The sequence below is a fragment of the Leptopilina heterotoma genome, unplaced genomic scaffold, assembly GCF_015476425.1.
Source record: "Leptopilina heterotoma isolate Lh14 unplaced genomic scaffold, ASM1547642v1 Lhet_184, whole genome shotgun sequence".
NCBI classification, from domain to species: Eukaryota; Metazoa; Arthropoda; class Insecta; order Hymenoptera; family Figitidae; genus Leptopilina; species Leptopilina heterotoma.
Genome location: NW_025110903.1, coordinates 60,435 through 87,215, shown reverse-complemented (window position 1 = coordinate 87,215; position 26,781 = coordinate 60,435). Strand labels below are relative to the sequence as shown.

The 26,781-nt window shown below is 32.3% G+C and overlaps 1 protein-coding gene across 1 annotated transcript; it reads left to right on the top strand.

The window, feature by feature from the left end:
- Positions 1–684: 684 nt before the first annotated feature.
- LOC122500421 (nuclear polyadenylated RNA-binding protein 3-like) lies at positions 685–7,431 on the top strand. Its single transcript, XM_043609344.1, has 3 exons — positions 685–918; positions 1,317–1,508; positions 7,199–7,431. Exons 1-3 carry the CDS (start codon positions 811–813, stop codon positions 7,412–7,414), a joined length of 516 nt encoding a protein of 171 aa, XP_043465279.1. The 5' UTR covers positions 685–810; the 3' UTR covers positions 7,415–7,431.
- The last annotated feature ends 19,350 nt before the right edge of the window (positions 7,432–26,781 follow it).

The window sequence follows — 26,781 nt, the reverse complement described above, 5'->3', positions numbered from 1 at the left end:
AAAAATAAAATTCTGAAAATCCATACAATTGATTGATTAGAATGATAAGAAAAGCATATAAAACATCGGTAATGAAAATTAATAAATGGTAGAAAATTTTTATTTTTATTAAAAAGACCATCAAACAATTTTATTTTTTTAATTTTTCAAAGGTCAAAGTATATATTTTTACATACTTAATTTTGTCAGAAAAAAATTGATCACTCATAATTCAAAAAACAACAAACATTTAAATGGGTTTAAAATGTTCTTAGTCGATAATAATAATAATAAATAATAAATAAAAAATAATATATAATAAATAATAAATAATATTTAATAAATAATAAATAATAAAAAAATAAATAATAATAATATTTATTTACTTCCCAACAATAATATCTAAGCATTTAATAGCATTTCTTGATTTAACCACACTTTGTATTTTTTGGTTTTTATAAAATCGTTCTCGTGTGTCGGAGAAAAATTTTGAACCGCAGATACCAACACGGTTTTTTGTTGTTCATTAGTGAAGTTAACATATGCGTGAGTAAACTTCATTTTTCAGTACGAAATTGAAAAATTTGTTAATGTCTTTTCATTTACATAAAAAACAATTTATTTTGATTTATTCTGAGCATTAATCATGTTTATTTAAAATTGACAGTCTCGTTGCTATGGTAACTTAAGATGGACAAAAGTCTCATGTATAGCTTGAAAATACTAGAAAGTCTCTATTATTTTTAAAAAACAATTTAAAGAATAAAACTATTCTTTAAGTGCAAACTAAGGACTTATAGTGTTGATGTGTTAATTTTGACTAACATCACAATGAGTTCAAAAGAAGCAAAAAGGTATAAAAAGTATTTGGAACTAGAATCAGATGTTCCAATTCCGTCAAGTTCATGGCACAGACATAAAAATGAACGTAAAAAAGTGGTAAGTAGTGTAACTCCAAAATGATGTTTTTAGATGTAAATTTTCTCTAATTTCCTTTCAAAATTTGTTATTTCAAATAAAAAATTTTTTAAATTCCTTTTTTCTGCTTTTAATCAAAAGCCCAAATTTCAAACCATTAAAAAAGGCATTAAATTTTGTAATAATTAAATAAAAATTAAATCGATATTATCTATTACTATAGTTATTTTTAAACCAAAATTAAAAATAATATAAAAATATTATTAATAATAAAATAAAAATTAAATTAAAAAAATTTTAAACGAATAATTAAATTTTCTTTGTAAATATTATTACTAAGTTTATAAATATATAATTTCCAAACTTATTTATTTCACAAACGTTACTTTTTTAAAAATTAATTACTTTTTTATTTTTAGAAGAAAACTAATGTTCCTGTTAACCTTCCTGATGACGATCAAGAACAAGCAACAGAAAACAATAAGAAAATTGAAATGAATGTCGATAAAGCTTGGGAAAATATTGAAAATACTGAGACCACACAATCTACGGAGGATAATACATTACTATGTGCATATGAGGAAGAAACTGAAGAGACGAGAGCATCTGAAGTAATTAACGCACTACCAGAAAAAATTGAATACATTGAAAAAGAACACTTCGCTGAAGTGATATCGATAATATTTAAATCGATTTTCTGTTTTTAAATCACATACTACAGTTTTTAAACATGCAAAGTTAAAAAGTTTTAAAAAATACCTATTAAGTGGAAATAAAATTATTCTAAAATCATTATTTTGTGAAATCAAAAGATTCCCAATAAATATTAAATAATATAGTAATATAATATTAAAATATTAATTACATTATTTTAGAAAAGTAAAAAAATTTTAAGCATATTTTTTTAAATAAATTTGATATTTTAAAATTAGAGTAATTAAATTATTATGATGTTATTACGCAATTGAAAAGCTTTTTTTAATAAAAAATCTCAGTATAAAAAAGTAAAAAAAGCTCTAATTTAATGAAAAAAAGCACAAATTTTATATTCGACTCCAAAAATTGTGAAAATAAAATTACAAGACCACAGTCGTTTTTCAAGACACACACACTTTTTTTAAATCGGAAATTAATTCTAAAAAGTTTTAAGCACCAATATATTTTGAAAATTGGAGTAAGTAAATTATTATGTTATTATTACGCAATTAAAAAGCTTTTTTTTAATAAAAAAATTTTAGTATAAAAAAGTAAAAAAAAGCTCAAATTTAATGAAAAAAGCCGAGATTTGATATTCGACTCCAAGAATGGTGAAAATAAAATTACAAGAGCAGTGTCGTTTTTCAAGACACATATTTTATCGGAATCGGAAATTAATTCTAGAAAGTTCTGAGTACCAATATATTTTAAAATTGGAGTAACTAAATTAGTATGCTATAATTTTACAATTTAAAAGCTCTTATTTAATAATAAAATGCCCCAATGCATTTTATCTTGGAAAAAACCAAGATTTGATATTCGATTTCAAAAATGATGAAAATAAAATAACAAGACCAGTGTCGTTTTTCAAGACACAATTTTTCTAAATCGGAAATTAATTCTCGAAAGATCTAAGTACCAATATATTTTAGAATTGGAGTAATTAAATTATTATGTTATTATTACCCAATTAAACCCTCCCTAGGGGTTTCAAGACCTTGCCGTTGGTGGGAGGCGCACGAGGGGCTTTACCCAGTGGGAGGCTACTTCTCGATATCTCTCGTGGGGACTGAGGGGGCGAACCGTTCAAAATGGGTCGGCCGCTACAGAAACCAAATCTTCTGTGTTTCGCTGGGCAGTGTCCCAGGGCACGGGGATTTAGAGGGATATCGAGAGAGACGAGATAGACAGAGGCTTAACCGCGGGTCCATTCCGAAGACTTCCTACTGGTGGAAGTCTGACCAAGAAGAAACCCTTCCATAGTTACGTTGGCTGTCCCATGGCGATTGAGGCGCGAGTCTCTGCCACCCAATCCGTGCATATTTTCCGGGATCGGGGGATGACCCCGCACCACCTACAGAGGTGGAGAAGTTGGTAGATTACTGTCAACGGCAAGGTCTCCCTTTGATAATAGGTTGTGATGCCAATGCGCACCATGTCGTATGGGGCAGCACTGACATTAACGACAGAGGCAGAAGACTTTTAGATTTTCTGATAGATACAGATTAAGATATTTTAAATCAGGGTAATGAGCCGACTTTCGTTACTGTTAACAGAAAAGAGGTGTTGGATATTACGATCTGTTCCAAGTCTTTGTGTGATGGCGTGAGGGACTGGAGGGTGTCTGATGAAGATTCCCTTTCGGACCACAGGCTTATAACGTTTAGATTGGAATCGAAGGATCGGGAACAGGAGTGGGGACGTAATCCCAGGAGTACTGACTGGGCTTCATATATTGAAGACCTCAAGACCTCCATGGCATGCTTCCCCACTTCGTATGGAACGCAAGAGGAGTTGGAACTTGCAGCGGAATACCTGCGAGATTCTATTATCTGCTCCTTTGAAAGGAACTGTGTAGTTAAGAAAATGGGCTTCAATGGGGGTAGTAAGTGGTGGACCCCCCGTTTGGAGTAACATAGAAAAACAGTAAGAAAGCTTTTTAATAAAGCCAAGAAACGTAGGCATCAGCGAGCATAGGATGAATATCATACCGCTCGCGATTCTTACAAGAAAGAAGTAGAGAGGACAAGGAGTGTCAGCTGGAGAAGTTTTTGCGAAGGAATCGAGAGGGTACCAGAAGCATCAAGACTTCATACAGTACTAGCTCGAGACCCAATGGCAAAATTAACTACTATTAAGCTGCCTAATGGGCAGTATGCCCAGGATAAAAGGGAGTGTATAAAGCACCTAATGGAGGTAAACTTCCCGGACTTTAAAGAAGGTTCGGAGAACAGCCATGGCATAGGACCAGGTAGGAACCAAGGATATCGGGAACACTGGAAACTAGCAGCCAGGATCGTAACTCCGGAAGGGATTGATTGGGCAATAAGCACTTTCAAACCATTTAAGGCTTTAGGGGGGACGGTATATATCCGGTTCTTTTGCAAAAGGGATTGGAGTGTATTAGAGTACCCCTGTGTAAAATTATGAGAGCGTGTATAGCTCTTGGTTACACACCGGAGTCTCAGAAAAAGACGAGGTTGTGTTTATTCTAAAGGCCGGTCGGTCAGGGTATACTGCGGCGAAGGACTTCAGGCCAATCAGCTTAACTTCTTTTATATTAAAGACGTTAGAGAAACTGGTGGATAATTTTATTAGGCAGGAATGTCTTAGAGATCATCCCCTACATCAGGGACAGCATGCATATAGAGCAGGCTTCTCAGTAGAAACAGCCCTCCATTCAGCAGTAGGTAGAATAGAGGGACAAATCAGCAGTGGTGGCTATGCGGTTGGTATCTTTCTTGATATCGAAGGTGCCTTCCCTAACACCTCTAGCAAAGCTATCTGTAGGGCAGCCAGGATGCGAGTTGTGCCCGAGTCGCTAGTTAAGTGGATCGACAGCATGCTTCGCGAAAGGGCCCTTGAAGCGAAGTATGGTGAGGCTAAGGTAACAGGCCTTGTCTCAAAAGGGTGCCCACAAGGAGGAGTCCTCTCTCATTTATTGTGGTGCTTAGTGGCAGATGAGTTAATTAGAAACCTCAATAGCCAGGGATATTATACGCAAAGTTATGCGGATGATTTCCTTATAATTGAGGAGCTGGATTCTATAACCGGCTCTTCGCTCGAACTCACGCAGAAGATAGTCCCTTCGTCAGTTATGTCATGAAAATTTAAAACTCAAAAAAAAAAATATTTAAAAATTATGACGTTGTAGAGGAGAAAAAAATACATCTTTTTTCTATTTACAATTTTTTTCTAGAATGCAAGTTATTAATACTAAAAAATAAAAACTAAAAATTTTTTTTCTGAAAAATTAATTACCTTTTGATAAATATATCGTCATTTCTCAGTCAAATATTAATGAAATGAACCGATTTTTTTTGGCTTGAACAATATACCTTACCGAAGCCCACAAGCCAAAGTAAAGTCCAAAAAAACAAATTGTTTATTAATTATTAATTTTGAAAGTTGTTATTTACAACAACAGGAATTTCAATTTTCAACGAGAAAAAGTATGCGACGAAATTTCACATTATGAAAACTTCTCGCGAGAAAGTTTTTCCTTTATTATTCAGGAAGTTTTTCCAAAAAGAATTAAACCGATTCGATGAGAAATAAAGAAAATAAACTGATAACGGTTAAAGAGAAACTGGACCAACTGCAAGCAATGATTTTCAGGGTATTACGGGAGCTATGAGAACCACGCCAACAGCTGCGTTGGGATTCATGTTAGCCGAAGTACCTCTGCATATTTCCGCGGTGAAAAAGGCGGCTCTTACTATGAGCAGGTTAACCGCGCAGGGAAGGTGGAAGGTTGGTGGTATACACACCAAGCTTCCACGCTCAATTCTATCAATACCAGAATTAAGTATGGTGCAAGATAGAATGATCAAGAGGGTGAAATTTAAACCCAGCTTTAAGATCATTACACCTTCCAGAATGGACTGGAAGAAAGGTTTTCCACTTGGGGACGAAGTCTGGTATACAAATGGCTCCAAGATGGACTGCGGTGCAGGCTTCGGAATCTATCGAAAAACTGGCTGCATTAAAGTGGCTGAGTCACTAGGACAATATGCCACGGTCTGGCAGACAGAGGTCTGTGCGATTTTAACTTGCGCCCAAATATCCATTCGAAATGGAACAAAGGGCAAGAGGATTAGTATTTGTGTGGATAGTCAGGCGGCCTTGGGGGCTCTGAAAAATCCCACAATAGAATCAAAACTCGTCTGGGAATGCCGCAGCGTACTAGATGAGTTGGGTTCAGCAAATAAACTTTCATTGATTTGGGTACCGGGTCACTCGGGAATCAAGGGTAATGAAAGAGTAGACGTCTTGGCGAAAATCGGTTTCAGGACGGAGTTTATAGGTCCTGAACCAGCATTGGCAATAATGTCGTGCTTGGTTAAGGGAGCCATAGAAAGATGGGGTCAAAAGGAACATGAGAAGTATTGGGCGAACGTTAGGGTGGCAAGGCAAGCGAAAACTCTGTTGGGGCTAGCACTCAACAAGAGGCTAAAAAAAATCTCCTAAAACTCGATAAGATCAGAGTTAGAACCGTAGTTCGTCTACTTACGGGTCATGGACTATTGAATTACCATCAGCATAAAATAGGCAGACAAGTTTCACCTATGTGCAGACTGTGTGGGGAGAGTAACGAAACTTCGACTCACTTATTATCTGAATGCTCAGCGCTAGCTAGGATCAGGCTATCTAGTTGGGGTCAAGCAATTATTGACCCTAAACAGGTAAGCAACCTATCGATAGAAGAGATACTGGACTTCTGGAGAAGAACAGGACTCTAAGGGGTGCTATAAACGAGCGAGCTGGAGTCTGGTACAATAGGTTTTATAACCTAGGTGCTTACTTTCCCCTCTTGAGGAAAACCCAGCTCGATCTCGGTTGTTAGATTAGATTAGATTACCCAATTAAAAAGCTCTTCTTCAATAAAAATAGTTTAAATTTATTCAGTTAACTTGTTCCGGAAAAACTCTTCTATAATAAAAAAGCTCCAATTTAATAAAAAAGAAGATTTGATATTCGACTCGAAAAATGGTGAAAATAAAATTACAAGAGAAGTGTCGTTTTTCAAGTCACATATTTTTTCTGAATCGGAAATAATTTCTTAAAAGATCTGAGCACCAATATATTTTAAAATTGGAGCTTAATTAAATTATTATGATATTATTACCGAATTAAAAAAGCTTTTTTTCAATGAAACTAGTTTAAATATATTCAGTAAACTAGTTCTAAAAAAGCTCTTATTTAATCAAAAAGGCTCTAATTTGACGAAAAAAGCAATTTTTTCTGAATCGGAAATTAATTGTAGCAAGTTCTGAGCACTAATATATTTTTAAATTGGAGTATTTAAGTTATTATTACCCAATTAAAAAGCTCTTCTTTAATAAAAAAAAAAGCTCCAATATAGCCAACAAACTTGTTTCTGAAAAATCTTTTCTGTAATATAAAAAACTCCAATTTGATAAAAGCTTGACCTTTTTTATAATTATACAAATCTAAGGCGTTTACTTTGCGTCATAATTGTCATAATATTGTTCTATTTTTTAAAAACAAATACTTACTTTTTGGAAATTATAGTTCTTCTCCGAGTACTAAAATTTTTAAAGTTTCTTGTATAGTATTATTATAATTAAAATTTTTATTTTAGAAACAACATCAAGAGATTGGTTCTGACGATGACGATTATTTTATGGATGCAAGCGATGAGATGTGTGAAACAGAAGATTTTGAGGAAACTATTGAAGACGATCGAGATTCATCAATACAGGAGGAAGCCAAAGACCTTTTATCACCAAGAGGTTATAAGTCCCTTTTTGAAGCTATAAACATCGAAGATTTAAAAGACCTATTAATGTCTCTGTAAACAAAACAGTGGGAGAAGTAATGCTAATGGTTTTAAAATTTATACTCGTTCACTCCCTTTCATTAACAGCTATTACCGATTTATTTAATTTAATTAATTGCATTTTTAGTGAATATTTTTTACCAAATACGCGGTATCTCATTGATAAGTTGTTTTATCCGAAAAATAATACGAAACTCTATGCAACATGTCCGAAATGTAGTGCTTACATAGGCATCTTTGAACGAAAAAATACTTTTTTAAAATGTAAAATATGTAAGTTGGAATTTAATTGCAAAGATTACGCGTATAAAGATTTTTTTGCATTGATGGACGTGACGCATCCAATTTCTAAATTAATTCAAGCTAATAGCGAGTATTGGGAATATGTTGTAAAGCAGAGACCTTATGAAAGTAATGTTATCGAAGATATTTATGACGGAAAGAAATATCGTGAATTTTTGAGTACTTTAAACGAATATGACAGACTTCATTATGCTTCTTTGGTTTTTAATACTGATGGTGCACCTCTTTTCGAAAGTTCGACTCACTTAATCTGGCCTATCTTTTTAATGATTAACGAATTGCTTTATCATATTAGAAGTAAAGAACTAGTTCTTGCTGGGTTGTGGTTCGGTAAAGACAAGCCTAATATGAGCGTATTCTTAGATCCCTTTGTTGACCAAATGAGTGATCTTGCACAGAATGGTGTCAAAGTTAATATAGACGGAATAGAAACTTTAATTAAAATTTTCTCTTTAGTTTGTTCTGTAGATTCTGTTGCTAAGGCACCCGTTCAGGGACACAAACTATTTAACGGAGAATATGGTTGCGGTCAATGTCTTTACCCTGGTGAAACAGTTAGATGTAATCCTTCAAATCCACGATCAGGAACCATAAAGTATCCCATAACAGATAAAATTCCTCAAATGAGAAAAGTTAAGGATACTATAAAGAACATGATAAAAGCCGCTAGTTTAAAGAAACCAATTTTCGGAGTTAAATATCCATCTCCTTTAATAAATTTACTTCATTTTGACATCGTTTCTGGTTTCGTAACCGAATCTCTGCACTGCTGTTCAGGAATAGCAAAACAATTTGCAACTATGTGGTTCGGAACTAATAAGAAATCCGGACTGATTCCTAGAGCAAAGATTTTAGACATCGATGAACTCATGGCTAAAATCAAAGTACCTCATCAAATTGTGCGACTCACTCGATCATTTTCAGATAGAGCATTTTGGAAAGCCCGTGAGTGGGAAAACTGGACGCTGTATTATAGCCTTATTATTCTTCAAGGAATATTACCAGACAATCTTCTCGCTCACTGGGTTTGTTTGTAGAAGCAATCTACATTTTTAGTCAAAACAGAATCACATTTCAAGAAATAGACCGCGCTGATGAATTACTCCATGAGTTTGTCGTAAAAACCGAACTATTGTATTCCAAAATTGCAATGACATCTAACGTGCACTCGTTATTGCACTTGGCAAGAACTGTATTGAATTGGGGACCACTGTGGGCTAATAACGCATATTCTTTTGAATCCGGTAACGGTAAATTGTTACAACAAATTCACGCAGCAAAAAGAGTGCACCATCAAATTTGTCGTCAAATTAGTTTAAAGTACTCTTTCTTAACACTTAAGGATCATGTTTATCCTTTTGCTTTATTTGCGGTCAGAAATTTTTGTTATACAGTCGGAAAAACAAACAAGTCTAAAGAATCCCTTCAAACAATTAATATTAAATACTTTGGTAGTTCATTTATAATTGATCCCGTTTGGATATTAAAACTGAATCAACCTCCAGGATATGTATCTTATAAAAAATAGTAAAAGGTAGATGTTTGTATATGTCTGCAACCAAGGAAAACAAACGATCTAATAACTCTTTTGCAAAATTAATGAACGGTTCCCATGTAAAACTTGCAAATTTCTTAGTGCATTATGGAACATTGACAGAATACACAATTGTCCAAACAATTGAAACAAGAAATGCTTATAGCAATGTATACGACATGTTACAAGAAGTTGTCCAAATCAATGATAAATATCACAGGTTTACAAATTAAAAACTTTTTTTTGCCAACCGAACAAAACAATCTTTTTTCGAATAGTAGGTGTTTTTTGAGTAAGAAAATCATAGTTTTAATTTTTTTCCCTCGTGCAGTTTTTCTGTAGCTTCAAATTTTCCATTTTCGAGGTGCGAAGCCACTTAAACTTACCTGTAGGAAAATTAGCTTGTCAAAATATAATGAATGAGGTATCATTGGAAAGGTTATTAAATTACCTTTCGATCCATAGGTCACAGAATAAAATTCAACAAAAATTGAGAGAGTTACAGTTGATTAAAGATAAAATTTCATGACAATTTTGATGATTTTTAGACATTTGAGTAACTTCTACTATTTTCTTCTACATCAAACAGGAAAGAATGTTTAGGTTTTAATTTTTTTATTGATAGACTATATCATTACACAAATTTTGAGCCCTTGTGGACCCCGATTGGATTAAAAATGACAATTCTACACTAAATGTAGTGAACGAAACTACATTCTTCATTTTTAGTATCCCTTAAACATTTGCAGCAAAAATTGAAGTAATAAAATTTAGTTAAGCTCTAAAGTTACTAAAATCACTAATAAAGGATTTCTGAACTCGTAGATTTCGAATCCAATGTTAGTTTTCTAAATTTCAAAATGGCGGATCCAATATGGCGGACAAGTTTTTAAAAATCGATTACATTCGTCTTAAATTCGTTACTCGGGGGTTTTCGGGGTCGCTGATTACGAATCTGATGTCAGATTTCGAAAATTGAAAAGGATGGATTCATAATGGTGAACGAGTTTTTTAAAATCCATCAAATTCGCACCTATTGGATCCGCCATTTTTAATTTTTGAAATCTGACATCGGATTCGTAATCAGCGACCCCAAAAACCCCCGAGTAACGAATTTAAGACGAATGTAATCGATTTTTAAAAACTTGTCCGCCATATTAGATCCGCCATTTTGAAATTTAGAAAACTAACATTGGATTCGAAATCTACGATTTCAGAAATCCTTTATTAGTGATTTTAGTAACTTTAGAGCTTAACTAAATTTTATTACTTCAATTTTTGCTGCAAATGTTTAAGGGATACTAAAAATGAAGAATGTAGTTTTGTTCACTAAATTTAGTGTAGAATTGTCATTTTTAATCCAATCGAGGTCCACAAGGGCTCAAAATTTGTGTAATGATATAGTCTATCAATAAAAAAATTGAAACCTAAACATTCTTTCCTGTTTGATGTAGAAAAAAATAGTAGAAGGTACTCAAATGTCTAAAAATCATCAAAATTGTCATGAAATTTCATCTTTAATCGACTGTAACTCTCTCAATTTTTCTAGAATTTCATTCTGTGACCTATGGATCGAAAGGTAATTTAATAACCTTTCCAATGATACCTCATTTATTATGTTTTGACAAGCTAATTTTCCTACAGGTAAGTTTAAGTGGCGTCGCACCTCGAAAATGCAAAATTTGAAGCTACAGAAAAACTGCACGAGGGAAAAAAATTAAAACTATGATTTTCTTACTCAAAAAATACTTACTATTCAAAAAAAAATTGTTTTGTTCGATTGACAATTTCACTGTAAACCAGTGTATACAGCGGTATTAACAAACGACATTGATAAAGTTTGCGTATACATGGTAATCGAGGATAGTGAATATTTGTGCGCCGTTCCAAATTTGCACTATTATTAAATTTTGCTATATTTATTATACTAAATATAGTATATTTTTTTAATGAGGTAAAATTTTTCTAGGAATTCTTTCTAAAATTCATAAGAAAGTTGATTCCTGAAAAACTCTTGAAAATATTTTAATGTGAATTTAAAATAACAAATTTTATTGACCAAATATTAATTGCTCCTACTGTTTTGGTTTAAAATTTATTATTAGACGATTATAATTCAACGCTGTTAAAAGATTTTATAAAAATTAATTCTTACCATTAAAAAAAATGTTATAAATTTACTGAAAAACAATTTTTTAAGAATTTTTGATTTTTTTTATTAAAATATATTATATATAATGTATATTTAAATGACTAATTATCTACATCTGTTATAAGTTTTAAAAAAATAATTACTTTTCTACGAGTTATTCTAATAATAATTTAATTATGTACGTTAAATTTTTATAAAACTTCCTATGTAGTCATGGATTTTTAAGATAAACATTTACCCTTAAACCGTACACTGCCGAATCCATCCTTAAACCGCACACTGGGTGTGCGACACCGGGGGACTTTTAAGTGTGTTCTCCAAGCTGGAATAGGATATTATCTCTTGGAAAAATTATCTTTTATAGCTCAGTACATCTTTTTTGAAGGAAAATAGGTTTCATAATGATTTATTTAATTTTGTGTCAAACAAGCAGAAATTTTTCGACGACAACTTCATAAAGTTATCAAATACACAAAGACACTTAGGAGACTAATGTCCCTCACGGAACATAAACTTAAGTACAAAATGTATCGTCCAATAACGACACATGTTTAATTTTTACGAATTTAACCGAAATATTAGAGTAAAAAGCTAGAATATGGGTGTCGCACACCCAGGGTGCGGTTTAAGGGTTAAATTTATTTTTGCATATAGAATTTTTTATTACTTTAATAAACTTATATAAAAACATTGTATTTAATTTGATATAAAAAATATTATTATTAATTTTTAATTAAGGGTTCATACCACTTTGTCATCTTCAAAAACACAAAAAAAATTTTATTATGCATTTCGAAAGTAAAATATGTCAAAAATGTGGTGTAAAATTTTTAGAAAGATCCCAGCACTCAATATATATTTTTTTCAATACTATTTGAGTGCGTACACGGCTATGTAAGTATAGAACACAAACTTTAAACGCGTTTTTCTCAAAACCACATTTTTCCATGCTGCGGGATGTTTTTCTCGGAAACTACTGGACCGATTCTCAAAATTTTTTTACGAAAATCTTCGTCACATGGGTGGGTATCGCCGGAACTAGAATTATTTAAAAATATTAATTTTTACTATTTCTTTAAACCGAAAAACTGCCCAAAAAAATTTTAATTGCCGCCATTTTGTTATTTTTGCATAAAAATTAAAAATTCTAGTTCGGGCGATAGGCACAGTCCTAATGAAGATAAATCTATTTGAATTTTGTGTTTTAGATTTTTCTAACCTGAGAAAACAATCCCGCAGCTGGCATCGGTATTTTTAGCAGTTCTAAAATTATTGTTAAATTTTAAATAAACAAATAATATTTTTTTTAATAAAATAAGGTTTTTTATAAAGTTAAAGAGTGTATTCATTGAACTAAAAAAAATGCAGATTAATATAATCCATAGGAATCGTAAAAAAAATTCTAAAAAATAGCTTCATTTTCAAGCGTGTAAAGTGGTATGAACCCTTAAAAATTTATTTGTTTAAAAATACTAAAAAAATTATACAAAGAAGTATATTGTATAATTTGTTTTATTAATCTAACACAAGGAAATTTGAATTCTCTGCTGTAGACGAAATTTTACCATTTTCAATAAAATTCCATAACAAAAATTTAAATCTAAAGAAAAATTTTTAACTGTGAACTTTTTACTTTTAACGCAAGCATTTTTTATTACATTCAAAGTATGTAATAATGTATAATAATAACATATACACTACAGTCCAAAAGTATCAGGACGATTACATTCGACTCTATGAAAAAACATGCCATCACTTTTTCAATCATATCTCGGAAATAAAAGGAGATACAAGAAATAATTCAATACGGTTAGTAAGCTGATTAAATTTTGCGTAAAATAAGCTGTCTTTAAAGTCATTTCGATAATTATTTTTTGAGTTGTAGAGTGAGAAAGAAATAAAAAAAATTATCAAATTTTCTCATTTTTGTCTCTTGACTTCAACTTTTTAAAAAATCTAAAAAAATTTAGATAAATGTTTTTAAAAAACACAGAAATCTTTGTTAGAATTTCAGCTTTAAAATAAGCCTTCGAAAATTAAAAAAGGTTAATCCGTCTTCGATATATCATTAAAAATGTGAAGCCGTGTTTCGACCGATTGGTGCATTGGAATTCAACAGTGATGACTTGATTTTGGCTTCGCGCGGCAGCGAATGAGAGAAAACAGGGACGAATTTTTGCTGGAGAATAATGAATAATGATGTTTTACGAGTAATATAAAGAAACTCAAAAGTTTATCGTTCCCCCGCATGAATTCTTTTCTATTTTCTCTCTCATTCGCTGCCGCGCGAAGCCAGAACCGAGTCGTCGCAGTTGAATTTTAATGCACCAATCGGTCGAAATACGGCTACAGATTTTTAATGATATATCGGAGACGGATTAACCTTTTTTAATTTTCGAAGGCTTATTTTAAAGCTGAAATTCTAAAGAAGATTTCTGTGTTCTTAGAAAAATTTTATCTAAATTTTTCTAGATTTTTGAAAAAGTTGAAGTCAAGAGACAAAAATTAGAAAATTTGATTATTTTTTTTATTTTTTTCTCACTCTACAACTCAAACTTTTCGATAACTCAAAGTTTTTTCGGTCTCCCTTCGAGTTTGTCTTATCGAGAGTTGACTGTATGTAATAAAAAATGTTTGCGTTAAAGGTAAAAAGTTCACAGTTAAAAATTTTTCTTTTTTAAATTTTTGTTATGGAATTTTATTGAAACCATGGACGTAAGAAGTAAATGGACGTAGCACTAAGCTGCGGAGTCTAGACCGTCGTAAGGGGGAAACAGTTTATTGCGCATGAATTGGTGGAGACTCGGTAATTGGTCAACCTTTTGTCACATGTATAGCAGACGATAACGTACATATTTGTTTGTTGTCATCGTTGATAACTCTAAACTATCACCAGAAATTAATAGTTAATGTTTCTTTTAATTTTATAATAATTAATTAAGGCAGTAGTCTCCTTTAGAAGACGAAAAAAAGCGTATTTTCAGGAATTTCTTTGAAAGGGAATAAAATGATTGTGGTAAACGAAATTTTTGAGTGATATTCTACTGTATTTGGGTTTCAAAAACCAACTTTTATTTTAAAAAAATATTTAAATTCTTCTTAGTAACAACGATTTTTGTGGAGCGCTGCAGTCTGTATTTTTAAATCGGTGCCGGTGATAGAGGTCGTACGATGCATCTGAAACAGTCAAACCAATTTTTTTTTACTTTTTAATTTCTTTTCTATTTGAACTAAAAAATACTAAAGAAATTAAATAATTCTTAATTTTTTCAAAGTTTGAAAAAACGTCACTTTTTAAAAAAAAATTCACTTTAAAGTGCAAAAATAGTATATTAAGCAACTTTGAGGATAAAGGCAGCCATTTCTTTACGGTTATTTTTGCGACACGAGTGGATGTCGAGGGCACCCCGAGACCGGAACAAGTGTCACAAAAATCATCGTAAAGAAATTGGCTGCCTTTATTCTCGTGTTACTTACGATATTTTTTATTCCTAATGCACAAAAGCGGCGATTTCAGATAGCAGACGACAGGGAGTAAAAGTAATTCACTTGTTCGACTTGTATGAAAACGGCGGCCGTTTTCTCCCATGGGCAAGAAAAATGCATGTGAACAGCTGATTTTCTTGCCCTTGGAATAACACGGCCGCCATTTTCATACGGTCAAAGAAATGAATGACTTTCCTCCCTGTCGTCTGCTATCAGAAAGCGCCATTTTTGTGCATGTGGGATAAAAAAATAGTTTAAATAATACTTTTGTCCAACTATTTTAGTTTAAATAGAAGATAATTTAAAACTGAAGCGAGAACACTTTGATTTTTGTGAATCAGACAAAAATTATTTTTGCTATCACCGGCACCGTTTTCTATGACGTGTGAAAATGAAAATTCGAGAAAAAGCGATTTAAAGTTTTAGGTCCAAAAAATACAATTTCTAGGATACTTACACTAATTAAATTTTAATCAGCTATTCCTGGCCCATATAGTACTCCTTCCTCTTCCTCGAAGAACTCATTTTGTCGAAGATTTTCTTCTCCTCGAGCTGTCCGAGCCTCCTTTCTCGAAAATGACGAGCGCCGGTTTTCCCTCGTTATGCGTTTTGCATCGATATTATTGGCAGAATTTTTGCATTGCTGTCCGATAACAATATCGAGCAGCTGCATAGTGGTCAGCACAGATGCATAGGCCTCGTTAAAAATGCCTGCAGGCAAATTTTCCGCTATTTCGACGATTTTAGAGCCAGAATTGACGTGTTTTGGGTTTAAGCGCCACACAAGCGAATTGAACGCTTCGTTCGAATTTTGAGCGTGTGTATACACCTTTTTAGGTGTATACAAGGTGATGCAAGGTTAGGTAAACAATAGAACGCATGAAGGGACGGAGCGCGCGCGTTGGGGTCCGCCCGAGCATTCACACGTGCTCGACGATCGGTCACAAAATCTGTTCTACCTTCAAAAATATGTCAAATTGGCCACTGTAAGCACTTCTGGCAGCCTGTGATTATATTACTTTCCAACCTTTCCAATTTGTCATTTTACAATCGCGTTTCTGCATGAATTTAAAAAATCTTTTCGATTATTGTAATTTAGAATATGCTTATCCGTTGTACGTTGGCCAGTTTTGTAAAAAGTGTGTCTGTGTTTCACAGAAATATTAGTTGGAAAATGTTTGTTTACCTATTTTACGTCATTCCTTTAGTTAAAATTTATTTATTTAAAGTATATATTTTTTATATTAAATAATGATACAGGGACAGTGATTCAATCAATAGTAAATTACAAATTATTAAGTAATAAATATTATGTAGTAGGTATTTAATTGTTAAAGTAAAGAATAAACTATAAGACGATAAAAAAATCTACGTATCTTTATACATATTTTATTAAGAGTAGTATGTATTATTTTTAAATATTCACCAAATGATGAATCTAACAAATTTGTTGTACATTTTTATTAGAAAAGATATGCGGAAGAAGAATTAAGGGAAATAGATACAAGAATTAGAGAATCGAGCTGCTTAGAGGTTTATCCATATATTATGTCTTTTTCAAACGACGTATCTTACCTTAAACGCAATACTCCATTTTATATGATAAAACTGTTAGCACAATGTCGGCTTATTTCTTCTCTCTTCCCCAGGCTGAAGGTTCAGGGCAAAATTATTAAATTAAATCCAGCGAATGAATGTTCACTTTGTTCTATGCGTAAAGTAGAAACATTACACCATGTTTTGCTAGAATGTCCAATCTACGAGGAAGCAAGAGTAATATTGTTCGAGCCTAATACTAATGCTTCAAGAGAATCACAATTAGATCAAATACTGTGTGCAGATTATAGGTTTGTTCTCGCTAGCTACACTTTCTACACTTTGTACAAAAGTGTACACTACGGCGTTCTCGTTACCAGAAGTGACGCAATAGTGTACACCTAACTCCCTAGAAGCCCGTGCACTTTTCCCTATTTTATTACACCCGATTGCGAGCGAGTGTAATTGAGTGTTCTGATTAAAATGGCGGTAAATGGACATTTTATTTAAAATGCATTAATTATTTTATGAACATAAAATTATAATATGTTTCTTAGTGACTTTTAATTTGTAAAATTATTAGTAAGCAATTCTTATGTTGTTAATATTTATATAAAGTACCACATTTTAAACAATTAACATTGTAAAGCAATTTTTAAATAATTATTTTCCCATTTATTAAAACCAAACTTTATTTACATAGAATTTAAAAAAACATTCTTAATTTTATGATGGTAAACATATTTTTTAAAAAATAATAGAATTTATGAAAAAAATGAAGTTTAAAAGATAACCTTTAGAATATTTCAAAACATGTCGCTTCCGTTTTTCTTGAAACTTATGTGAAAATGAAGCATAAAAATTCTAGTTTTATTCTCTGTAAACATTATAATGAGCAAATCGGTTGAAATTAAGAAATTAATTAAATTTTACAAAGATGTCAGAGTTTAAGCTGTGTAAAAATTTGAAAAAATTCAATTCTGCTCGGTACATACATTTAACCTTCGAAATTCTTGTAAAATTTAATTAATATCTCAAATTTCCATGAATTGCCCATTATAAAGTTTACAGGGAATAATAAGAATAAATCCTATTATTTAAAAAAAAATTTTAACATCATAAAACTGATAAATTTTTCTCTTAAAATCACTAATAGTAAATAAATTTTGGCTTTAATAAATGTGAGAAATAATTATTTAAAAAATTGCTTCACAATGGCAATTGTTTATAAGGTGGTTTGTTTTAAATAAAATGACCCATATATTTATTTATAAAACCTAACTATATTACAGATTGTATGCAGTTTACAATTAAGATAGCGTTAATTTTTTTTCATTTTTTCGTGCACTTTCTCTACACAGTAAAAAGTAAATCTTAATTTAAGAGCTGCCTTAAATTCAACACTGTCTGCTATAATGTTAAAGGATACGAAAAACGTGCGTAAATTCAACATTGACTGTCTTAAAAGTGTTGCATCTTAATTTAAGGCAGCTTTCGTGCCTTAAAATAAGATTTTTTTTTTACTGTGTACACTTTTGCGTTCTCGCTAGATTTTGTACTTTGTTTAAGTGCGCATGCTCCGTTTTACACTCTTGTTACACTCGAGTGTAGCGGTGTAGCTAGCGAGAACAAACTTTATAACGTTGATTTGGGTAAATTAGTTAAATATTTTGTAAGTGTAGCAGCTATCTTCGCCGCTGGTTGTCCACTGCCGAACATCATCGATGTCTTCGATGTGCTGGGAGAAGTGGATGCATATCCACTGCCAGACATGATTGTCATCATGGATATGTTCGGTAGACCTTGTCGTGGTGGCGGGGCTTTCAACTAAAGGGCAACCAAACAGCAAGAAAAAATGAATTCAAAAAATTCTGAGAAGATACCCCATGTAAGCAGGCCGGAAACGGGAAATCTCACCATCGGTCCCAAAACCGATGCTCAAGTGCGCGCGGATTGTGAGGGCGCACAATTTCTTGCAGTGCCACGAGTGATCGTGGAAAGGGTAGATCCACAGAACATCGTGGAAAATAAAAAAACGAGGAAAGGAAGCACGTCGAGCCTTCTGAGTGTGTCAAGCTGCAGTAGCGGAAAAACCGTTCATAGCGCTATCCACTCAGAAGTAGACGACGAGGCGATAGAAGAGACTCGCGAGATATGCTTGCGGCTCAGAAAGGAGGAGGCGACTTGTCTCGAAAAAATGGAGTTGGAGGTCGCAAAGATGATAAAATCTTGCGACATTCAGAAGACCGTCAATAGGACGGTAAAGGATGGACTCAAGGTCATCGACGTCCTGCTAAAGGAGGCAAGGGCAAAGCATGCCGCGGCCGATGAGTCGGACGTCGATTTGGCATGCGTTTTGAGCGGTGCGGAATGCAACCGCAAGGACCGTAAGAAAGAGAGAGAGCGTTTCTATAGGCGTAATCTCAAAAGCGTCTTAAGAGATGCTCAGAAACGGAAGAGAGAGGGTGACAGTCCAGAAGAGACTCGAACCAAAACCGATAAGAGGAAGAAGAAGGAAGCTCCTCCAATGGAAACGGAAGTACCAGATCCAAAGATTCCTCAATTGGAAAGAATTGGGTCAAAAAGATCCACAGTTCTAATCCGAGTCGGTGAAGGATTGACGTATGCTGACGTTCTGGGTAAGCTTCGCAAAGAGGTCAACCCAGAGGACAGCCATACGAGAATAGTAGCAGCAAAAGCTACAAACAAGGGGGACCTTCTGATTAAGTTCAGAGGAGACTCCGATAAGGACGCTTTCACCGCTGAGGTCACCAAGGCGGTTGGAAGCATGGGTAAGGTGCAGTCATTGGATCGAAGAGTTACACTCGAGATCCGTGATTTGGATTGCCTTACCCAAGAAGCTGAGGTGCAACAAGTGTTGTTTGAAGCAATGGGTAAGCCAGTAAACAGGAGAGTGACGGTCTTAGGACCCAACCGCCGAGGGATGAAGCTCGCGGTTGTAGTCACCAACCCGGAAGAGGCAAACAGGTTGGAGAAATTGGGACACGTAAAAATTGGTTTTATGTGTTGCCCAATTAAAAAAAGAGTAATGGTCGTCCGGTGTCATCGATGCTTGGGATACGGTCATATTGGAGCGAAATGCCAGAAGGTGAACAGATCGGCTGCGTGCTTTAAGTGCGGTGAAGCCGGTCACAGGTTCTCCAACTGTAAGAAGAGCTCAAGTTGCTTTTTATGCAAGGAAAAGTTTGGCAATAAGGTGTCAACCACCCATATTGCAGGCAGCGGAGGATGCGGAGTCTTCAGGACGGCCCTTGAGGAGGCGAAGAAGACTCTCGCAAGAACTAAAAGCAAATAAAAAGTATTAAAAGGAGCAAGTCGAGAACTTCGTAACCTCGGTTATGTCGAGGAAGAATCTCGACGGCAGCCAACAGGCGTGATTTAAACAGCTTTTGGTTTGTTTGTTTTTTATTAATTTATTTTGTGATTTATTTGTTCTTATACATTTTTTAATTTGTTTTGTGTTTTTTATTCGTCTTTATACAGTTTCATCTTTTCAACATTATATACGTGTTTACTTTTTTTTCTTTTCTTTTTTATATCCGTTTACAATTTTATCTTTGACTTTTTACACTTCTTTAAAAATTTGTTTTTTATTATTGTTGTGCTGTGAATTCCGCTTGGATTTTGTAATAGTTTTAATTATTTTTTTAACTACGGACGCAGGAGGACCGCAGAGAAAGGGAGAAGGTCGCATTAGCGACAGAGTTGGAGCGCCACCCTCGAAGGCTAAAGTCTTACGACAGTTCCGAGGGAGGGTAAAGGGCTCCAGAAGAAGGGTTACGGGTTTTAGTGGGTCGGGCTGGTAGTAGGTCGCCAGTTTATTAAATTAATTATAACATTTATTTATTTATCTTTTTTTAATATTTCCTTCTGTTTCATTTTACCAACCCCACATAACCTTGGAGTGCGGAATCCAAGGTATCTGTAGGCAGATTTCCCAAAAGTCCCTAAGCAAAAAAAAAAAAGTGTAGCAGCTATAAGAGAATTAGTATAATAAGATAAATCGATTTATTTTGTGTATGTATGGGTGCATATATTTTAGTTGTAAAGCAAAAGAAAAAGAAAAAAATATGTATATTCATAAAGTTGCCAGAGGACCTCATTTGTACAGGCATAAAGCCTATAACAAATTATTAATAAATAAAAAAAAATAAAAGTTAGATTTTCCTCTTTAAATTATGCGCATCGCAAGCGCCCAAATCAACCAATCCACGAGCCTCCACCTAATCATTACCCTTTACCGATGATGTGTTACAGCCCCCTTGTCTAAAGCAGGACTTTGTGCTGTGTCCATTTATTTCTTACGTCCATGATTGAAACTGGTAAAATTTCATCTACAGCAGAGAATTCAAATTTCCTTGTGTTAGATTAATTAAACAAATTATACAATATTTATTGAACAAAAAGTTAAAATTTAAAACTTTCTGTTACGGAACGGGATAGAAATCAAGGAGTGAAAAGAGATAAAAAACAAGCTCTTAGCCAAAATTTCTAATCTTTACGCAAAATAAAAATAATAATTATTTATAAATAAACATAGTCAAGAAATTTAGAATAATAATTTTTATAATTTATTATCAACTGTATTTATAATTTTAATCTTTTATTTTCTTTATATTCTATTCTTCGAGCGGTAAAAAAATAGAATACAGTGGGATCTTGTTAATTCTGAAGAACTGAAGTTCACCTTAATTGTTGTTATTATAATAAGGAATTAAATGAGTATTAATGGAAAGAGTAACAGGTTTCGGATCAAGTTTTATGATTAGTTTATTTAACTTACTTACAAATAAGATAATCCAGAGTGATGTAGGTGGTGTTACACAAGAATGTTTTTTTATATTTAAACCCTGGAGGGTTAACTTGAAAAGATTACACAATTTATAACAACAGAGAATTTTTATAATTTCAAGAAAAAACAAAATTTACAGACAATTATTTGATTTAGAATTCAATTACTTTTCTTTAATTGTATAAAAATGTATTTATCGGGTTTAAAGAGAATTTATCCTTGATTCCAAATCTAAAGTTTCATTCGATAGGAATTATACTTATTATAGAAAGACGCTTTTTCAGTCTAAGAGACATGCGAAATTCTAAGGTCGAACCTATGAATTTGGTTAAGGATGAAATCAATTGGAAAACTCTCGTTGAAGGGCCGATTAGGAACTGGTAAAAATATGTCGGACGACGCTCCGGGTACCCGCGTCGCTCATTCCCACTCCCTAGGAAAACTTGCAAAAATTTTCAAGGTGGAGGAAAATTTTGGAAAAGAGGGATAATTTGTTTTCTGATTTGTTGAATCGAGAAGATAAAGTAACGCCCTAAACATAGTAATTATGTATATCCAAAATCCACGTGGACCAGGTATACATTAAACTAGAGGTATACGTCAGAGGTGCAATAAGGTATTCGGAGGCAAGCGGCCCATAGTTTTCACTACATATGGAGTTAAGTCCCTTTGCAGTTTGCCTAATTGCGATTTTACTGCAGGGCTTAAATTGTATGCCTTCGACTAGTTTTAGTTTTCTTAGACTCGATGGCCTTTTATTGCATTTGTATTCCGTAAAGATATTTTATATATCTAGAAATTACAATAAATTTTTAAGGATTAAGAACCCCAAAAAAATGTAAATTTATTTTCAGTTTAGGCGTTTTCTTTGTCGAAACAACTTTTATGGTGTTTTCTTTTTTTAGATGTAAGGATTTTGGAAAAAATGGGGATTTTTGCACGCCTCCCGGGAAGTGAAAAGAATAACCCAGGGAACCAGATTGTCGTTTTGTTGCTTTTGGTTCTGTAGAATGTTAAAATGTTAAATTGTAGAATTCGAGAGTACATGAATTATAATAATTGTATAAAATATAATTGTTAATATTAGATTAATATAATAAAAGATAATGACAATTAGTGTTAGATTAAAAGTTATAGTACTATACTAAATACGTTCACAACACACATGCGGGGACAACAACACAAATACACGCAATAAAATAAGAAGCATTAATTAATGATCAATTTCAATTAATTAATAACACATTCTGCAAACATTTCCCTAGACAGTTTTATAAAAAGAAAGTGTGAGTTTTTGACATTCTGGAACGTCACACTTTCCAAGTGTAAAATATTGTCTTCTGAGTAATAAACAATTTTTTTTCTTCAAATCATCGTTGATCATATTAAAAGAATTAATCTAACATAAGAAAATTTGAAATCTTTGCTTTAAACGAAATTTTACCAGTTTCAATAAAATTCCATAACAAAAATTTAAATCTAAAAAAAAATTTTTCACTGTGAACTTTTTACTTTTAACGCAAACATTTTCTATTACATACAAATTTAGTCGAAAATTAAAACAAAAATACTAGTTAAACACCAACAAAGTGAATTTATTTAATTGAAAATAAATTACATTTCTTCAAAATACCTGAATAAAAAAATTATTTTTTACATATTATTGTGACTAATATAAACAATAATGTGGTAAAATAATTCTACTATTAGGCCGCAGTCCCATGGCAGCGTTTTGCGTTGCGTTGTAATGAGAGAGAATGCAGCAAACGTATATTTGCGTCTTTTTCTCTCCCATTACGACGCAGCGCAAAACGGTGCCATGGGACTCCACCCTTAATCTTAAATTTTGAATACTTATTCTGTAGTGCAGTTTATAAGAATACTCGGTGTTCGTGGTGAGTGTGCAATGAACTTATAGAGCTCCACGTCAAGCCGCGACGCACGGAACAACGCGACCGCGCTCACAAAAAAATTCACATTTATTAAACTATTTCGATCTTCCAACTTTTTCTTTCAGTTATTTAATCCTTGATTTATATAGTTTAAGGTTCTGAAACAAAAGTTTATGAAAAAGGTCCATAACACAATTAATTATTCATTTGTTTATTATTAACAATTATTTTTTACAATAAATATTATTTTTCAACATTGAAATAATTTTTCTTATAAAGCTTAAATCTTCATTAATTGTGTCCAAAAATTTTCATTAAAATCCGATAATCCAGTTCTGAGATATAAATGTATTTAAAAAATGTTACATTAAAATTTAATTGTTTATAAAAAATAAACAAATGAATATTTTTAGATAAAACTTGGTGACTGTTTGTCCCTCTATTAGTACTTTATTTTTATAAAGTTTATTATAGAAATTGCAAACCTTGGATAATCCGTTGCCCACTTCAGGAATTCTTACCCAGGAGGTGTTTTTGTCCAAGCAGACGACTGTAGAACATTGAATCGTAAAAGTAAAGATCCTCTATGGATTTTAAAAATGATTGAAATTTTTTATCCAAATGGACTAAAATATAGATGTCTTGATATCATAAGCGCTTCTCCTAAAGAAGTGGGTCAAGTAAGAACTGAACTTACTCCTAGAAAAGTGAAAGCTATGGAGAGTAAGTTACATAATAATTATTTTTTGTCCTACCTGCACGGAAAGTATGTTATTTCGAGCACTTAGAGCGGGCGCAAAGTAACTCATTCCTACCCAGGGGTAGGGGAAGCGGGCGCAAAATATTTTGCGGGAAAGTATTTAGTGCCCCCATGTTAATTATTCGATTTTCTTCATTAAAATGCGATATTTTCGACTTTCTTTTTATGTTGACTATAAAAATGCAAACATTTTCAACTTGCTTTATTTTGTCTATAAAAATGTGCATTTTTTTCGATTTTCTCTAAAAATTGTCAATTTAAAACAATCTTGTTTCAGTTTTGTTTAATTATTAATTACTACGTTCTAAATAAATAAATCCTATATTTCCAGAATACATTTTTTCTTATTTCTATATTAAAACTTCTATCATTATAGACTTCAAAGAGTTACAATTTATATAGAGTTTAATTTTTAACTAATATGAGCGTTTCATCGTTCGTGCCCTCAATGACATACTTTCCATGCAGTTGGGACAAAAAATTATGTTAGCATCATGAGCGCAAAGGTGATTGCGACGATGGCGAAATAAAAGAACCGAGGGGACACAATTTCGCGCCCGAGGCGAAGCCTTTGCGCCAATGATGCGAAAATAACTAGTATTTCTGGTTTCATATTTTTCACTTGAATTAATTGATATATAATGAATTTTTATTTTGCATTTCCACAATTTTTTCTCACATATTTTAATATTCTCAAATAACATACCCTAGTAGCACATAACATTGGGAACATTCCAGCAATATGCCACGACATTAAGGCAATATTGGTAATATTAAGGAAATGTTCTCAATATCGCTGTAATATTACGTGCTACTGGGGTATTAAAAACTTGGAACATAAATTAAAATATCAAATTTCTGGAATTCGAAAACAAAATTTGTTTGTGGTCAGTTAGCTTTGAAAATATTTCTAATATTTAAATCTTAAATTTTTGACGTGCTCTTGAATTTATTATTTTAAATAATTTAATGTTTGAAGAACTTATATAAATTTATTATTTACAACTAAGGATAGGAACTTTATACTTGAGCTTAAAAGCATAATTTTAAAAAATATTGTCTAATGTTAAAATTCGCATTAAGAAATATTATAACATAAACAATTGCAATTTGCAAAAGCATTGAAAAGCATTATTTAGTCCAACTAATTACTCGAAGGTTCTTGCTGACACTAATTTCTAATCTAATATCAGTTTTTAGAAATTTCGAATAATTGATATCAGCTAATGTCTTAACAGCAGCCCGGTGACACGACTGAGTTAAAAATCACTCAAATGTTGAAAGTCGCCAACGCAGCGCTGGCTATACATTGGCCTGATATTAAACAAAATGCATTGGAATACACACAAAAATTTCATTTCCATGTACAAAAATTTATTTAAACTTATTTATTTGTACATAATATTGATTTATAAACTTTTAAACATATTTCGTAATATAAATCACTTAAAAAAAGAGTGAAATTTTTTATTTATAATGAAAATTGTATTATATTTTCTGGCGCGAAATTTAAATAAAATACTAAGGGAGGATGGGGCAAGGATAGTTAGGTAAGACCTTTTCGAATCTAGCGGCCAAACTTGAATATGTATCTGCAAACGAAAAGTATTTTTGGAAAGCCTGGTTATTTGGCTATAATTTTGCTGTACATAATTTTACTATAGACTCAAATCCCTACGAGATACGAATGAAAAAGTAAACAAAAATTTTGAACTATCCTTGCCCCAGCACCGCCACGGCAAGGTCTACCGAACATATATTATATTATATTATATATTATATTATATTATATTATATTATATTATATTATATTATATTATATTATATTATATTATATTATATTATATTATATTATATTATATTATATTATATTTCTGGATTACGTAAAGCTCCTTGCAGTAAAAGCAGAATTTTTTTAAATATATAACGAAAAAAATAAATTCTAAACATACAATATTTTATCAATCTTGCTATAATCTTCCAGCAACCATGGCACAATATTAAAAAAAAATTACAGAAAAACATTAGTGAAAATTTAAATGTTAAGATTGATTGTATTAAAAATCTGTATCAAAGTATAATATTATTCTGTAACTAATAAACATTATATTAAAAGAATTATGCTAAACTCAAACTGATTCTAAATTTACTGCATTTCTTAGCTAATTAAAGTCGCATTCGTTTGACAAAGCTTGACAACTTACTCAAACTAAACAAACGTTTGACAGTTGAATCACGTTGCTAATATCAAGGCGGGATGTTAGTTTCATTTTGAGGTTATGTTTACATAGGTTATTTAGATTTTATAAAAGTCTTTAACAATCAAGTTTACCATTTTTATATTGTAATAAATTGCAAATATATTTACACTTTGTACAAAAAATCACATTTTTTGTTATTAAATAGTATAGGTGAGAGTGGGGCAAACCGGTCATACTAACCAACCCGGGAAAGGTCTAATGCATTTCGATGAAGCATTGCAATTAGTTTCATCCTTGACTTTTGACTTTTGCTTCTGGTCTATATTCCGTCATAGCATCACAAAGATACGTGTAACAAGGATATATATTACAATATCTACTTAAACAATCATTCACTAAAGCTTTGTAAGAACTGGCACTGAAATTGTTTTGTAACTAAAAAGCTAGAACTGTTTCATTTGTATGTTTCATGATCTTGCTTGCATTACAATCTTCTTCAAGACAATTTTTTGATTCGAGAGTTTCGTTAGTCTTACTTAAATTAAGTGATATTTGCAAATTCTTTGTGTCATTTTCTGAAAATTTATTTACTTCCTTTGCCCGTCAAACAACTGTAATTCAATTTACAAATAAGTACATACTTCCAAAGAATTAAAATATATTAAAACAATCAGAATAAAGTATTGATTTAAATAACAAGTTGTTCAT

What these genes read in the sequence shown, in the direction of transcription:
- LOC122500421 (XM_043609344.1), top strand. Translation starts at nt 811, where the DNA reads ATGAGTTCAAAAGAAGCAAAAAGGTATAAAAAGTATTTGGAACTAGAA. An exon ending in AAAATGAACGTAAAAAAGTG is followed by an intron (nt 919 to 1,316) that starts GTAAGTAGTGTA and finishes TTTTATTTTTAG; the next exon opens with AAGAAAACTAATGTTCCTGT. An exon ending in AAGAGACGAGAGCATCTGAA is followed by an intron (nt 1,509 to 7,198) that starts GTAATTAACGCA and finishes TTTTTATTTTAG; the next exon opens with AAACAACATCAAGAGATTGG.